Below are 17,287 nucleotides of genomic sequence, written 5' to 3'. Positions count from 1 at the left end.
TGATGTCAATGGCAACCAAACCTGGACCCATCTAGCTTGAACTTAGATAGAAAGACAGAAAGGCAGTGGTTTTAGTCCCCATCTTTCCTTCCTCTGATCCCTACCCACTGTGTATAGACCACCTCCTTACCACAGGTTATTGAAGTTCATGATCTTCGTTCCCTTCCATCCACCCAGGCACTGAGATGTCTTCATTCTCTAACCATAACGCCTTAGTTCATTTTTTCTCTCCTTCCAGGGGCCATGTTGGAACCTGGTGCAGATTAAGGGTCTCCCCAGGGCCAAGGACCCTATAACAATTCCATCATCCTTCTCCAGTTTCTCAAAGCTCTGATAAAGCAATTTTGGTAGAATGGTAATGCCAAAAGCCAATTGGTTGGGCGAACAAGAGGGTTCTGAGAAACCTGCCTTTGGAGGGAGAGAACAAAGTGGGACACCAGCTGCAGTGGAACGTACCAAGGGTCAAGCGAAGCTTTTGTTGTTTTCAGGATTGGAAGGTCCAGGTACACACACAGAGATAAAAGGGAAGAGTTCACAGAAGAGACTAAAGCACAAGAAAGGAGATAATGGAGAGGTAGAGCTCACAAAGCAGATAGGGGACGTGGGGGACGAAGAGCGAAAGCCAGAGGATGAAGAGCATGTCCGTCTCAGAGTCAGTCATGTCCCCTCTGAGCACAGAGCCAAGGGCAGTGATCAGGGTCTGCAGACTTCACCTCCTGGGGCCTTGCAGCCAGCTCTCCACTCTTGGTATGTGCCTAGTCGCTTCAGTTGTGTCTGACTCTGCCACCCCATGGACTGTAGCCTCCCAGGCTCTTCTGTCCATGGGGTTCTCCAGGCAGGAATACTGAAGTGGGTTGCCATGCCCTCCTCCAGGAGATCTTCCTGACCCAGGGCTCAAACCCACGTCCCTTGGCATCCCCTTCACTGGCAGGCAGGTTCTCTGCCACTAGCACCACCTGGGAAGCCCCTACTCTTCTGTGCAGTTAGATTTGGGGGATGTTGGTAGCCTAAAGTTAGGTCTGGTTTCTCTATGAATTTCTTCATCTTTTAAATAATGTTTTAACCATCTCTGCTTTTAATCTACCTTGTTTTTGGAAACTGGGCTCCTGTCTTTTCTGCATATTTTTTTCTTTTGCCGTCCTTCTGATTGTCATCGACAACCATAGACACACCCTCCTTATCACCATTCTTAATCTTTAACCTAATTTCCAGCTGTGTTTTATTATGTAAGTTGCCAGTAGTTATATTCACTTTAAGACAACTTGATGATTAGGTTTGCATTGTAGAAAACCAGTGCTTAATTTTTTTTATAATTTTGTTCATTTACTTATTTTGGCTGTGCTGGGTCTTTGTTGCTGTGAGGACTTTTCTCTAGTTTTGGGGAGTGGGGGCAACTCTCTAGTTGTGGTATACAGGCTTCTCATTTCAGTGGCTTCTCGTGGAGCACGGGCTCTAGGACGCTTGAGCGTCAGTAGCTGCGGCTTCCAGGCCCTGGAGCATAGGCTCAGTAGCTGTGGCGCACAGGCTTGGTATCTCTGAAGCATGTGGAATCTTCTGGACCAGGGATCAAACCTGTGTTTCCTGCATTTTCAGGTAGATTCTTTACCACTGAGCCACCAGGGAAGCCCAGTCAGCGTTCAGTTTTTGAAGGTGTCTAAACCTATATTTTCTCATAATAGTGAAATTTTATGTTTCTGACTTCTTTTAGGTTTAGCATGAGCTTCAACAGACACAATCTAAAATACTACGTGTTACCCAAAAAACCTAAAAAGGTGGCATTTGATTGCTTAGAATGGATCAGAAAGCATCACCCATGTGAGTACAGCCTTGTGATGAATTATGTCTAGAAGTGATAAATAAATGTCTTTTTAGTACCACAGTTGAATATATAAAATCGCATATTAAGCATTTCTTTTCTCATCATGGTAGCACTAACTTACTGTTTATAGCACAAAATATTGCAGCTCTCTCAGTTCTGAAAATTAGAAAATCTCATTTGGCTTGCTAGCAATAACCCCTAATAAAAAGCATATTAAATACCCCCTCCTACACACCTGTATTCGTGGTTCCAGTCTTTTCTTCTGACTGCTATCAGTGTGTGGATTATGCAGCTCTCTTCTAGTGCCTTCTCCCAAGTGTGTCTGCCTTTGAGTCCTGTTAACTAAAATGAGATTCCAAAATTCATGGTAGTTTTCCATGTAACCTCTTAGCTACTTTTCCATGGAGCATTTTTTGTTGTTGTTGTTAAACATCTCTATTTTATTTTTTAAAATTAGTATACACATTTGTTTCAGTAAATCAAACAATACAGAGATAGGTCAAGGAAAAAGTAATTTCCTTTTCCATCCCACCCCCCACCACCCAGGGAGCTAATATAAATAGCCTTGTGTGTGTATCTGTATCTTTGGCTCTTCCACAGAGAGGTGTCTTTTTCTTTACTGCCTTTTATTTTCTGATTTTTAAAAATAATGTGTATACAAATGGCAGTAAATATAGTGAAGAGAATTTAGAAAGGAAGGAAAGAAAGAATCAAAAGACAAACCTTACCATGGGACAAGTTAAGGTACTCTTACCATTGTGGCTTATTTCCTCCCGATAATGTTTGTGTGTTTTTCTCTCCATTAGCCTACTGTATATACAGTGTTTGCTACCTCTTAAATCTTAAACATGTTCCCATGTCTTTTTAAAAAACTTAGAAAATACTGAATGGTTGCTTGTAATTTTCTTTCTTAATTATGTCCTATGTTGGCCCTTAAAATTTTTTTTTAATCTTAAAAACTATAGAGCCTTCCCTGGTGGTCCAGTGGTTAAGAGTCTGCACTTCCACCTGCAGGGGGCCAGTTTCAATCCCTGGTTGGGGAACTAAGATCCTGCTTGCTGCACAATGCGGCCAAAAATTGTAAACAAAACTTCTTAAATAAGTCCTTGGGTCACTTTATTTCTTCGATTTGTTTCCCAGAAGGAAGCTGAGTCAAAAGGAAGGAGAATTTCTAAGGCTCTTGATACATATTACCATATGCTTTCTACAAAGTCTGTGTAGGAGTGCCTTCCTATTGTATAGCCAGTGAGAAACAGAGCCAGGCTGCCTCAGGTCCATTTGGAGGAACAGGATTGCAAGTCAAATCTTGTCATTTAGAGCACATGTTATTCCTTGCTTGATTTATTCTACCTGTGTGATTCTCCTCTGCTGTCAGAAAACTGAAGGTCTATTTACAGTTCAGACAATTCTAAGAACATCATGTAAGTTACCTCGTTGTTTATGTTACATGTCCTCATTTCACAAGACTGTTTTGGTTTCTTGGCAGATGACTCAGGGATAATTTACTGCCTCTCCAGGCGAGAATGTGACACAATGGCTGAAACATTACAGAAGGATGGCCTTGCTGCCCTGGCTTATCACGCCGGCCTCAGTGACTCCGCCAGAGATGAAGTACAGCACAAGTGGATTAATCAGGATGGCTGCCAGGTAACATCTCTTAACATAAAGGAAACAATATTTTACAGTATATAAGCCACCTTGGATGGAAAATTGTTTTTACCTTAAAGGTGAAAGTGAAGTCGCTCAGTCATGTCCGACTCTTTGCGACCCCATGGACTATAGTCTGACAGGTTCCTTCGTCCTTAAGGGTAGTAAGCATCAAAATAAGGCGGATTTAAAAGGAGATCTTTGAGACATCTAAAGTTGCTTTTTCTTTCTTAAATTAAAAAAAAATTTTATTGGGATGTAATTCACATACTATAAAATTCTCCCTCCTAAAGTTTACAAGTCAGTGGTTTTTAGTATATTCACAAAGTTGTGCAACCATTACCACTGTCTAATTCCAGAACATTCCATCATCCCAGAAAGAAACCGCATATCCACTAGCCATCACTCCCCACACCCCCAACCCCCAGTTCACTAATCTATTAACTACTATTAATCTGTCTCTATAGAGTTTCCTATCCTGGACATTTCATACAAATGGAATCATACAGTATGCATTCTTCTGTGACAGATTTGTCTCACTTAGCATGTTTTCGAGATTTATCCACATTGTAGTATGTATCAGTACTTGACTCCTTTTTGTGTCTAGATAATATTCCATTGTATGAGGTACTGCATTTGTTATCTCTTCATCAGTTGGAAGATATCTGGGTTGTATCCACTGTGTAACTCTTGTGAATAATGCTTCTGTGCAAGTTTTTGTGTAAACATATGTTCAGTTCTGTTGGGTAAATACCTAGGAGTGGAGGGACTTCCCTGATGGTACAATGGATAACAATCCACCTGCCAGTCAGGGGACACGGGTTCCATCCTTGGTCTGGGAAGAGTACACATGCCTTGGAGCAGCTAAGCCCAGGCACCACAACTACTGAGCCTGTGCTCTAGGGCCCTCAAACTGCATCTCCTGAAGCCCTTGAGCCTAAACCTGGGCCCTACAACCACAGTGAGTAGCCCAAGCACCGCATCGAAGGCGAGCCCCTGCTCACCACAACTAGGGAACACCCGAGCACAGCAACAGGCCTAGCACAGCCGAAAGTAAATTATTTATTTATTTATTTATAAATAAATAAATACCTAGAAGTAGAATTGCTTACTTGTATGGAAATTCATTGTTTAACTCTTTAAGAAACTGTCTGTCTTCCAAAGCAGTTATAAAGTTATACATTCCTTGTGAAGTAATTAGCCTCCAACTAATAAAAAAAATAAAAAATGATTTGCTGAAAAAAAAAAAATAACAAAGTTATACATTCCAGCAATGTATGAGGTTCCAATGCCTCTACCTCACCAACACTAATTATTTTCCTTTTTTTTACTATATCCATCCTGGTGGATGTAAAGTGGTATCTCATTGTGATTTTATTTGCATCCCCTAATACTTAGTGATGCTGAGCATCTACTTCTGACAGATTTGTCACCCAAGTGGATCAAGAAAGAAGCCGAGAACACTCTAGGCATCCCATGCTGTCACTTGGATAGATCCCTCTAGACACAAGGATGAATCTGAGAATGACTAAACTTTTTCTTTTGGAGCCCATGAAATTTTCAGTTCATAGAAAAAGAAATCATTACCCTGAAGATTCAGAAAGAAAATAACTTTTGAAATTATTTTCTGAGGGAAAATAAAAGGAAGTCTTAGAGGATATCAACTTAATATCCTTAGGAAGATTTAAGAAGACTTGTATGAACTAGGAACAGTTTGCCATAAGAAGATGATATGAAAAGGCTGACATGAAGGGAAAAATTAAAATTCCATATATGCAAACAAAATGCAAGAAAAAACAAAACAAATAGAATGATATGTCAAGACACACATGGTTCAATTCAATGCAGACATTTGAATCAATGATGTAGTGAATAACTTGAGAGTGTAAAGGGGAAAAAAACATGAAAATTGAAGGAATATAAAACAAAAAAATGTGGGGTTTTTTTGCCAAACAGAAAAATGTTTAGCAACAGGGAGTAATGTTCAGCCTAAAAATAATAAGTATACCCAAGAATGAAATTGGGAGAGTTGAGATTGGTAGAATAGTCAAATGTATTATAAATAAATACATAATAAATATATAAGAAACTAAGAGTCATCTCAGAATCACTGGGGAAAAACTTAGATGTACACATAGTTCAGAATATTTGTTTGATTTACAAAGTTGTAAGAAATTGTGGGCCTTAGGAAACATCACTACGAACAAAGCTAATAGAGGTGATGGAATTCCAGTTGAGCTATTTCAAATCCTAAAAGATGATGCTGTTAAAGTCCTGCACTCAATATATCAGCAAATTTGGAAAACTCAGCAGTGGCCACAGGACTGGAAAAGGTCAGTTTTCATTCCAATCCCAAAGAAAGGCAATGCCAAACTACCACAAAATTGCACTCATCTCACACGCTAGCAAAATAATGCTCAAAATTCTCCAAACCAGGCTTCAGCAATACGTGAACCGTGAACTTCCAGATGTTCAAGCTGGTCTTAGAAAAGGCAGAGGAACCAGAGATCAAATTGCCAACTTTCACTGGATCATCGAAAAAGCAAGAGAGTTCCAGAAAAACATCTATTTCTGCTTTATTGACTATGCCAAAGCCTTTGACTTTGTGGATCACAGTAAACTGTGGAAAATTCTGAAAGAGATGGGAATACCAGACCACCTGACCTGCCTCTTGAGAAACCTGTATGCAGGTCAGGAAGCAACAGTTAGAACTGGACATGGAACAACAGACTGGTTCCAAATAGGAAAAGGAGTACGTCAAGGCTGTATATTGTCACCCTGTTTATTTAACTTATATGCAGAGTACATCATGAGAAATGCTGGGCTGGAAGAAGCCCAAGCTGGAATCAAGATTGCCGGGAGAAATAAAAATAACTTCAGATATGCAGATGACACCAGCCTTATGGCAGAAAGTGAAGAACTAAAGAGCCTCCTGATGAAAGTGAAAGAGGAGAGTAAAAAAATTGGCTTAAAGCTTAACATTCAGAAAACTAAGATCATGGCATCCGGTCCTGTCACTTCATGGCAAATAGATGGGGAAACAGTGGAAACAGTGGCTGACTTTATTTTTTGAGGCTCCAAAATCGCTGCAGATGGTGATTGCCGCCATGAAATTAAAAGACGCTTACTCCTTGGAGGAAAGTTGTGACCAACCTAGATAGCATATTAAAAAGCAGAGACATTACTTTGTCAACAAAGGTCCGTCTAGTCAAGGCTATGGTTTTTCCAGTAATGTACAGGGGTGGGGTGTGTGTGTGTGTGTGTGTGTGTGTGTGTGTTAGTCGCTTAGTCGTGTCCGACTCTTTGCGACCTCATGGACTGTAGCCCACCAGGCTCCTTTGTCCATGGGATTCTCTAGGCAAGAGTACTGGAGTGGGTTGCCATTTCCTTCTCCATTTACATCATTACTGGAAGAAAATGATATATGTTTCTCAGATTATAAAAGTATGGATGTGAGAGTTGGACTATAAAGAAAGCTGAGTGCTGAAGAATTGATGCTTTTGAACTGTGGTGTTGGAGAAGACTCTTGAGAGTCCCTTGGACTGAAAGGAGATCCAACCAGTCCACCCTAAAGGAGATCAGTCCTGGGTGTTCATTGGAAGAACTGATGTTGAAGCTGAAACTCCAATACTTTGGCCACCTGATGCGAAGATCTGACTCATTTGAAAAGACCTGATGCTGGGAAAGATTAAGGGCAGGAGGAGAAGGGGACGACAGGATGAAATGGTTGGATGGCATCACCGACTCAAAGGACATCAGTTTCAGTGGACTCCGGGAATTGGTGATGGACTGGGAGGCCTGGCGTGCTGTGGTTCATGGGGTCGCAAAGAGTTTGCCACAACTGAGCAACTGAACTGAACTGAAGAAATTGTATTCGTTAAGATAAAAAAATAGGTTACTCTATAAAGAATGAGAAACAGACTTGCCTGAGGCAGTGTCACTAAATTAAAAAAACAGAAACATACTATGTCTAGAAGGCTGGGACTGAGGGGTTTCATGCTCAGCTTATTGTTATATATGTTGAAAACAATAAAATGGCTTTTTCAGATATTTAGAAGTTGCAGAAAATACTGGTTTTTCTTCACTGACATAACTATAGATGACATTCTTTCCAAATTAATATTTAACTAATCAAAATTGCAATGTTTTTATTTCCTTTGATGAACTTTTTTGAAAGTTTGCCTGGATGAACATTCAAGTGAAAATAACCAAAAGAATTTGGCAAGAAAATGATAACGCATGAACACTACCTTTGCAATACATTATAGATCAATGAAACAGAAATCCAAAAATAGACTAGAAACATGTAAAAATCGTATATGATAAGGAAGGTATTTAAAATTAATTGGGGAGCTTCCCTGTTGGGTCAGTGGTAAAGAATCCGCCTGCCAGTGCAGAAGACATGGGTGGTCTGGGAAGACTGCACATGCCGCAGAACAACTCAGCCAGTGCATCACAGCTACTGAGTTCATGTGCTGCAGCTACTGAAGCCTGCGTGCCCTAGAGCCCATGCTCTGCAACAAGAGAAGTCACCACAATGAGAAGCCTGTGCACCGCAACTAGAGTAGCTCTCCACTCCACAGCTAAAGACAGCCAACAATAAATACATTAATTAAAATTTAAAATTAATTGGGAAGCCCCTGGAGAAGGAAATGGCAACTCACTCCAGGATTCTCACCTGGAGAATTCCATGGACAGAGGCCTGGTGGGCTATAATCCATGGGGTCACAAAGAGTCAGACACGACTAGGGTCACAGCACAATTGGGAAGGGAAGTTAACTTGTGGCACTGGTTACCTGATGGGGAGAATTATTCTGAGTCCTCATATCAAAATTAATTACAGGTAGGGACTTCCCTTGCTGTTCATGTTGAGACTCCACGCTTCCAAAGCAGGGAGCATGGGTTCAATCCCTAGTCCAAGAACAAAGATTCCACATACCACATGGCAAAAAAAAAATTACAGGTAAATACAAGTACTGATATTTTTTAATGTGGAAGAGAACCTAAACTTAAAAACAAACCCTACAGGAAGTAACTGCTCTTAATGATTGAAAACCTAAACAACTAAACAGTTCTGTATCTATAAACAAAACCAAAAGGCAACAGCAAACTGGGAATTATATCTTCAAAAATAAAACATAATGAAGACCTTGTAAAAATGTGATAAGAGAAGCATGAGTCTCAAATAGTCAATTACCTGAGGCTGTCAGGAGACTATTGGAAAGGAAGAAACTACAGAGGGCTAAATACAAATTTATTTTAAGTGCAACTTTACTAATAATCAAATTAACATTTAAAACAGAGATTTTTACCTTCCGTATCTGCAAACTTTTATTAACTGGCGGGAACAGTGTTGTGAGAGGCAATTTCCTATAGTAGTCCTGAGATCCTTCCTGGAAAACAGTATGATGGACTGTACTCAAATCTGAAACAGGTGTGGAAGTTACTTTAGTGTTATTTTTAATAATAAATGTTCTGAGACCATGATTGGTTATATTGCAGTACATTCTTGCCATTAAAAATGGATTATGAAGAATTTTTTAATGGTATGAAAATGTTGGAATGTTAACGATAGATGAATGCAGGAAAAAATGTGATTCAAGTGTGTAATCTCAACCATAAAAAAATCGGATAGAAAACTGATAAGAAAAAAGAAGCAAGTCAATTTGTTTAACTTCTTTAATTCTTTATATATATGTACGTGCTCAATTGCTCAGTCATTTCCAAGTCTTTGTGACCCCATGGACTGTAGCCTGCCAGGCTTCTCTGTCCATGGAATTTTCTAGCCAGGAATACTGAAGGGGCTTGTCATTTCCTACTCCAGGGGATCTTCCCAACCTAGGGATCGAACCTGCGTCTTCAGCATTGCAGGCGGATTCTTTACTACTGCACTACCTGGGAAGCCCATTTATATATAGTATATTCTACAATATACATATTTTTATATATAAAACACTTTGATCAATTAATTCAGTTTTTTTAATCTAATTGTTTCTGCCTCAGAGCAGCTAATCCTCACAGTCAAGGTGTAATAACCAACTGGGCAGCCTTGATCTTATTAGATTTGTGAGATAGAATAAAACTTGGTTGGTTTTCTTCACGAAGAAATGATGGTTCCCTGAAACTTTGAAAGCCACACAGATATAAGAAGGAATTATCAGTTCAGCAAAGCCAGTGTTCCCAGTTAGGAGAAGTAGAGAGGCTCAGGAGGAGTTGGTGTCATTGTCACCTCATGAGCCTGCGGGCTCCCTGGAGGGGCTGTGCTCAGCAGACCCTGGGAGGTGCACCCAGGCTTCCTGGAGACCTGTGGGCTGGCACAGCTCGCTCCACAACTCTCCACCTGCTCTCCCACCTCTCAAGGCTGCGGTAGACCTTCCCTTTCCAGGGAGATTCTCCTTTGATCACAGTGCCGTAAATTTCATTGGATGGATGACCTAAAGTACAGGCCATCGGTGTTCCCAGTGTGGATGAGCGCTCTATCTGCCATCCATGTGCTCCGTGCTGTGCAGTTCCTGGGTCTGGTACTAACAGTGACTGAAATCATGTCATTAGCCTCAGCCTGGCTGCCACATTGTCCAATTGTTTTTTGAAATACTCTTCTTGAAGTAGCAATTCATCTTTCTAGGTCCTAAAAAAAGACTTGCAGCTTTATTTGTGTAAGGTAATTTTGCCTGGAGATACAGTGTCTTCGGCTAGGTTATAAGTCCTCAATTTGCCACTGAAACAGATAGGCTTGAAGATGATTTTTTACTAAAAACTGATTTATCAGGCTCCTGAAATTTAAGTGCCACTTTGCTTCCACTGAGTAACTTGCATAGGCCAAGATCCACAGTCTCTAGTCTTTTTTTCTTTTCTAGTATAAACAGCTCTCATGCTTTTTGCTCATCTGAGTTTCAATAAAAAAATTCACAAATTTTGATTCTGAAACCAGCTGATGAATAAAAGGAACTGGTGTGTGATCAGCTGGAAAAACGGTTAGTAAGCCCTGGAGCAGGTGAGAGCACCACTGTTCCTGAGCCATTGGAAAAACTAGCAGCAGTGACCCCGACAGCAACAGCCCTGGGAACACCCAGAGCTTCAGAGCAACACGGTTATCAGGGCATTATGGATATCATGGCCGTGTGAGCATCACTCTTGCACATCCACATCAAAAAAATGAGAGTGCAAATAGTGGCAACACATCGGGAGGACCTTGGCTCCCGTGGTGGCAACACTTAGTCACGCAAGCAAGGGCCTGCCACACCAAGTTTCTCCCTGCCTTCTTGGGTCTGAACAGGGTTGCAAATTAACAGCACGAAAATCTCTAATTAGTCACGCTCAGTAATGAAACCAAGTTATTAGAATCTTGTATAGAGTACATTTCAAAGTAAAAGAGAGGAAGACTTCCCTGGTGGTCCAGTGTTTAAGGATCCACCTGCCAATCTGAGGGACATGGATTTGATCCCTGATCTGGGAAGATTCTGTGGGGCGGCTAAGCCCATGCACAACTACTGAGCCCGCATTCTAGAGCCCAAGAGTGGCAACTAGAAAAAGCCCAAGCCCAGCCATGAAGACCCAGGGCAGCCAAAAATGAATAACAAAATTACTTTTTAAAAAATTAAGTAAAATGGAGGATGAAGCTTTTCAAAGCATCTATTATTAAAATGTTCCTTCAGATGCATTAAGAGCCTCACTGGCTTTTGCTTTTACATCAGGTAATCTGTGCGACAATTGCCTTTGGAATGGGCATTGACAAACCGGATGTGCGCTTTGTGATCCACGCCTCCCTCCCGAAGTCTGTGGAGGGTTACTACCAAGAGTCTGGCCGAGCCGGAAGAGACGGGGAGATCTCTCACTGCATACTCTTCTACACCTACCACGACGTGACCCGGCTGAAGAGGCTTATCCTGAGTAAGCTGAGCTCCCTGGGGGACCTGTGCTATCCCACTCAGTCCCATGACTGTCGTCCACCCCTGCAGTCATGGTGCTTTTGGTCCAGTGATCCTTAAAATAGAGGCACTTACGTAGATATGGAAGTTTTATTTTAGGTCATCTTTATGATAAAGATGTTGTTCAACCTGTTGAAGATGAAAATTTCCAAACCAGGCCTTGTATACAGTCCAATCCTAAGAAATAACTCCAGTTACTAATTTCCTTTGTATCATTCCGGGCCCATTTTCTGTCTGGATCCTTGTATATAACGTTTATTTCAGACATGCAGAAAGGTAAAATGGAAAAACTAATGAGCTATCATGTACCCCCATCCAGGTTAGGAAATAAACCCCCTATAGAGCCCTCTCATATCCCATATCTTGACTTCCCCACTGGAGTTAAACAGTATCTTTTTATTTTTAATAATTTTTTTTAAATTGGGGTGTAAAAAAATTGGGGTGTAATTGCTTTACGTTTTAGGCAGTAACTTATGTTTGATATTTACGTTCCCAAATGCACGTATTTCACAGTGTAAATGCTATTATATTATTCGTGTTTCCCCCCCACCCCCACCCGAAGTATTGTTGAGTTATTCAGATGTACAACATAGTGATTTAAAGGTTATACTCTAGTTATAGTGAAAGAAAGTGAAGTCGCTCAGTCATGTCTGACTCTGTGACCCTATGGACTGTAGCCTACCAGGCTCCTCTGTCCATGGGATTTTCCAGGCAAGGGTACTGGAGTGGGTTGCCGTTTCCTTCTCCGGGGGATCTTCCCGACTCAGGAATCGAACCCGGGTTTCCCGTATTGCAGGCAGACGCCTTACCCTCTGAGCTACCAGGGAAGCCCACTCTATTTATAGTTATTATATAAATGTGCTTTTTTTTAATATATATGTATATTGACCAGATTTTTTTCTAGTCAACACTAGGGTGTAACTATGACTCCAACTAGTACACATAGCTTGACTATATAGAATACTATAGAATCATACGCCTTGTTTATTGAACCAGTCCCCTTTTAATAGATAAATAAGTAAACTTGCCTGTTTTGAGACTACTTTTGAAGGAACTCTGGCAAAGAAAACTGAGTGTGTGAAATGATGCTTACCAAGCTCTGTGCCAAATAATGTTGACCTGTTTTGCTCATAACCAGTAGCAAGGGCAGGGTCCTAACCATTGGACTGCCAGGGAATTCCCAACCACCGACTTTAGAGATAGAGTTAGTCCCAAGAGAAAAGTGAACTTCAGAAAGGTTTTGTAACTTGCTTCCAACAGCGGCAGCAGCAGTAGTAGGGAGGGTAGTCACAGTGATGATGTTTCCTTAGCACTTACTTCCTGTATACCACTGTCTTGAACGCTTTACGTACATCACTGAATGTTCACAAGACCCCTAAAAGACACTACTCTTACTCTCCTCATTTTACAGAAGAGCTTCCTCGAAATACAGAGCTAGATAAGTGGCAGAGCCCTGATGGAATCCAGGTTCATCTGAATCCAAGATTCACCTCCCTTGCACTATACCAAGGTCATTCTCAGTGAAAAAATGAAACTCTTAAACTCTAGTGTGTTTTTGAAAAGAACCTATATTAAGTTAGGTCCAAATAATTTAGTAAGTATTTAAACCCTAAATACTTAGAAGCCATCTGAAAAAAATAATACTCATAAAGCAGAAAAATTTTTTTATTTCCTTTTTAACAAACCACAGTTGCTTATGAATGAAAACTATGTACATGTTGTTCTCAAACCTTAGAATCAGAATGGATGCTACCACCCTCATTTCCTGTTTCAGGTTGATTTTTTTGGAGGTAATTGTGTTCATGACAGCAACTGCCAGAACTTCAGTTTCACAGTGTTGTTTAGAGGGACTCCCTTGGTGGCCCAGTAGTTAAGACTCTGCGCTTCCAATGCAGAAAGTGAGAGTTCAGTCCCTGGTCAGGGAACGGAGATCCCACATGCTGCCTGGCATGGCCAGGAAAACAAAAAATTTAATTTAAATAAAAAACAGTAACAATGTCATCAGAAGGAACGTAGCACATCGTGAGAGCTTCCCTGGTGGCTTAGTGGTAAAGAACCCACGTACCAACGTAGGAGAGGCAGGTTCAATCTCTGGGTCGGAAAGATCCTCTGGAGAAGGCAATGGCAACCCACTCCAGTATCCTTGCCTGGGAAATCCATGGACAGAGGAGCCTGACGTACTACAGTCTGTAGGGTCACAAGAGTTGGACACGACTTAGTGACTAAACAACAAGTTCATTGTGAACTACCCCAAACTGGTTGAGTATGTGGAGTTCAACAGATGTTAGGTGTTGCTGTGTTTCCCTTAAATTTAAAGTACCAACCAGCAGCCCTGTGCATTCGTTGCAGCACCCACCCTGGCCCAGGAGGTCCTTCACACACAGTTTCAGAACCAGTGGCTTCACCACTTTGATCCCAAATACTCCAGAAGATGCACGGCCCAATGCCATGGCCCCAGTCTCTGCTCACTCTGGATGCTAGGTGTAGTTCATACCTGTCTTGATAAATGTAGTAGATATAGTTCAGATAGTTATCGTTGGGAATAATGAAGAGTTGCAGAATGTTTTCAGCTACTCCTGACAACCTGTGTTTATTCCTGTAAAACTAAATTCTTGGTGGTGGTTGTTCATTCCCTCAGACGTGTTTGACTCTTTGCAACCCCATGGACTGCAGCATGCCCGGGTTCCCTGTCCTTCACCATCTCCCAGAGTTTGCTCAAACTCAGGTCCAGTGAGTCAGTGATGCCATCCAGCCATCTCATCCTCTGTCGTCCCCTTCTCCTGCCTTCAGTCTTGCCCAGCATCAGGGTGTTTTCCAGTGAATCACTTCTTCGCATCCGGTGGCCAAAGTATTGGAGCTTCTCTTTAGCATCAGTCTTTCCAATGAATATTCAGGGTTGATTTCCTTTAGGACTGACTGGTTTGATCTTGCTGTCCAAGGAACTTTTAAGAGTCTTCTCTTGAGATAAATCTTGGATGTGAAGTAATTAGCCTCCAACTAATAAAAAAAAAAAAAAAGAGAGAGATGAATCTTGGAGATGAACATAAACATTCAGTTATTTATAATATAAATATTTAGAATTATAGGAACCTATTTTAAATATGTTTGTGGTATATTCAATTTTTCTATTTTAATAAGTATGTTTTACTATGTTCTTCATCTCTTTTAGTGGAAAAAGATGGAAATCGTCATACACGAGAGACCCACTTCAATAATTTGTATAGCATGGTACATTACTGTGAAAATATAACAGAATGTAGGAGAATACAGCTTTTGGCTTACTTTGGTGAAAATGAATTTAATCCTCATTTTTGTAAGAAATACCCAGATGTTTCATGTGATAACTGCTGTAAAACAAAGGTAAAATAAGCAAGTTTTAAATTCTTTATAATAAGGAAATTACCAAGATTTTTTTTTTTTCTTCTCTTAATTTAGAAAAGTTAGATACAAGTTAGATTGCAATAAGGTCAGCCCTAAGGAGTTTAACAAGGGAACAGTGGCTTCCTCCCCATGTTAATTGAAATAGAAACATTTTGATAATAGTTCTGTGACATACCCTTAGAATTCGAAGCCTGTTTAAAAAGTATATACTGTACCTGTTTCAGTGATTATAGAATATTTTAGAAATGTCATTAATCTATAAATTTCCAAAAAGATCCAATATGGGCAGCTAGAATAACTTCCATTCGATTGTAATTACATTTAAACATCCCATTCTCAAAAGGGTTATAACTAGTATACTTATGTGTTTGAATTCAGGTCAATTAGATTACTGTGTAAATTGGTTTTAAAAAACTGTAAAGAATAATGGCAATTGCATCGAGATGAGTTTACTATCATCTCTCTTAAAAATAACCTTGGGAGGTGGTTAAATTCAATCCTTGTCTTCTCTACTTCACAGTTTATGGAGCATTTTCTTGTTTTATATATTACTTGAAATGTCTGTGCAAGGTGCTAGGGATTCACAGACAGGAGAGACAGACATGTTTGTATTCATATCGTTGTGATGCCGTGTTATAAATCCAGTTACAGATAGGCAGCACTAGCCGAGCAGAGGGCAGTTTACTCTGTCTCTCTGGATTCCTGGCCATCTCCACCCACTATGTAGATGTGACTAATCTGTTCACTCCTTCAACAAATATTTGTTGAGTGCCTGCTCTGTGATAGACACTGTTCTAGGAGTTTGGGATATGTCACCGAACAGCATATGAAGATCCCTACTCTTGTGGAGCTCACTTTCAAGCAGAGGAAGGCTGAATAAAGACAATATACGTTATAAGTACATGTGAAGAGGGAAATTGTTGCTGTTCAGTTGCTCAGTCATGTCCGACTCTTTGAGACCATGAACTGCAGCATGCCAAGCTTCCCTGTCCTTCATCTCCTGTAGTTTGCTCAAACTTATGTCCATTGAGTTGATGGTGCCATCCAACCATCTCATCCTCTGTTGCCCCCTTCTCCTCCTGCCCTCCATCTTTCCCAGCATCAGGGTCTTTTGAAGAGGGAAGAGCCTTGGTGAAAAGTACAGCAGCGTAAAGAGTCAGGAATGATAAATGGGATTCAGGAGGCAGTGGCCCTAGGAAGTCCTATTACAGATGAGACCTCAGCAAAAACTTGAAGGGAGTTTAGGTGAGCAGCTCTCAAATATGGGTATTCTTGGCAGAAGCCAAGACGAAAGACCCTGAGGTGGGGATGTGCCTGTATGTTTGAGAGATAGCAAGGGAACTCACAAGCCTGTCGGGGGTTAAGAGTTAGTCAGGGGAAAGGTAACAACCAGCCAGAGCATTATCTGGAGGGCAGAGAGATTGGCCAAGTGGAGCAACCCTCATCAGAGGAGACCTACTCGCAGGGAGGATCAGGAGTTCGGCCTGGGGCACAGTGAGTTAGATACTCTTATCTTAGATTGAAGAATTCTGAAAAGAAACTGGTGATACTGTAACTGGGAGTGGTTGGCCTGGGGGTTGAATTGAAAGTCGTGAAAGCAGATGAAATCTTCAGTGGTTTCCATTTGCATGGAAGAGAAGAAAATTAAAGACTGAGCCTTGGTACTTCAGGAGCCTGAGGAGAAGAGGAAGAATTAGGAAAGGAGACCAGGAAAGAGAGCAAGTGAGGTAGGAAGAAGAGCAAGGCAAATAAGTGTGGAAGAGCTTCAGGGAAAAGGGACTGCTACCAGGTCATGCACTGCTGCCAAGCCCCGTATCATAAGGACCAAGCCGTCCCCATGAACATAGCCCCCAGAAATACGGGACCTGGACGTGACCAGTTTCAGTGGAGAGGGGCAAAGCTGGAGGCAGTGTGCTTATGGAAAATTCCTTCAAGTTTTGTTTCAGGGATGAACAGAGAAACAGTAGCTCCAGGGGAGCTGGAGTCAGGAAAAGACAGAAGTGCTGTAGTTGTGTGCTGAAAGGAACGTACCTACAGAGGATGGAAACTGATGTGTGAGGACAGGAAGGTGTGCTGAAGCAGGGTCCCTGGGTTGGCGAGGGGGGCTGGGAGCTTGTCTAGGGTACCAAGATGGGCTCAGACAGGAGCCTGGATAGTTCATCTGTAATAACAGGAAGGAAGAAGAGAAAATGTGGGAGAGGCACTGGAGACAGATGTAGTAGAGGGAGTTTGCGAAAGCTTTCTTCCCATCGATTCATTTTTCTCAGCAAAGTAGGAAACAAGGTGAATGCAGGAAACAAGAGTGTGAAATCAGACAGGTCCACAGACTTATCTTAAAGGGCCAGAGAGTAAATGTTCCAGGCTTCGTGGGCAGTCTCTGTCCCAACTACTCAACTCTGCAGTTTTAGCCCAAAAGGGGATGTAAAGCACAATAAATACATCAATTTTCCATGGTCCTTTTTGATAAAATTTTATTTACAAAAGCAGGTGTATAGCGCAAAGGCTATAACTT

At 41.2% G+C, this 17,287-nt stretch overlaps 1 protein-coding gene across 4 annotated transcripts in view; it reads left to right on the top strand.

Moving 5' to 3' along the window:
* BLM (BLM RecQ like helicase) overlaps positions 1 to 17,287 on the top strand; it is an 86,917-nt gene that overhangs the window by 51,415 nt on the left and 18,215 nt on the right. For all 4 annotated transcript variants that reach the window (XM_061158758.1, XM_061158757.1, XM_061158760.1 and 1 more), the window contains exons 13-16: positions 1,709 to 1,815; positions 3,306 to 3,466; positions 11,161 to 11,356; positions 14,564 to 14,754. In XM_061158758.1, coding sequence (XP_061014741.1) covers positions 1,709 to 1,815; positions 3,306 to 3,466; positions 11,161 to 11,356; positions 14,564 to 14,754 — 655 coding nt within the window. The remainder of the gene's footprint in view (positions 1 to 1,708; positions 1,816 to 3,305; positions 3,467 to 11,160; positions 11,357 to 14,563; positions 14,755 to 17,287) is intronic.

The sequence above is a fragment of the Dama dama genome, chromosome 13 (assembly GCF_033118175.1).
Source record: "Dama dama isolate Ldn47 chromosome 13, ASM3311817v1, whole genome shotgun sequence".
Lineage (NCBI taxonomy): Eukaryota > Metazoa > Chordata > Mammalia > Artiodactyla > Cervidae > Dama > Dama dama.
This window is presented reverse-complemented; position numbering and strand designations above follow the sequence as displayed.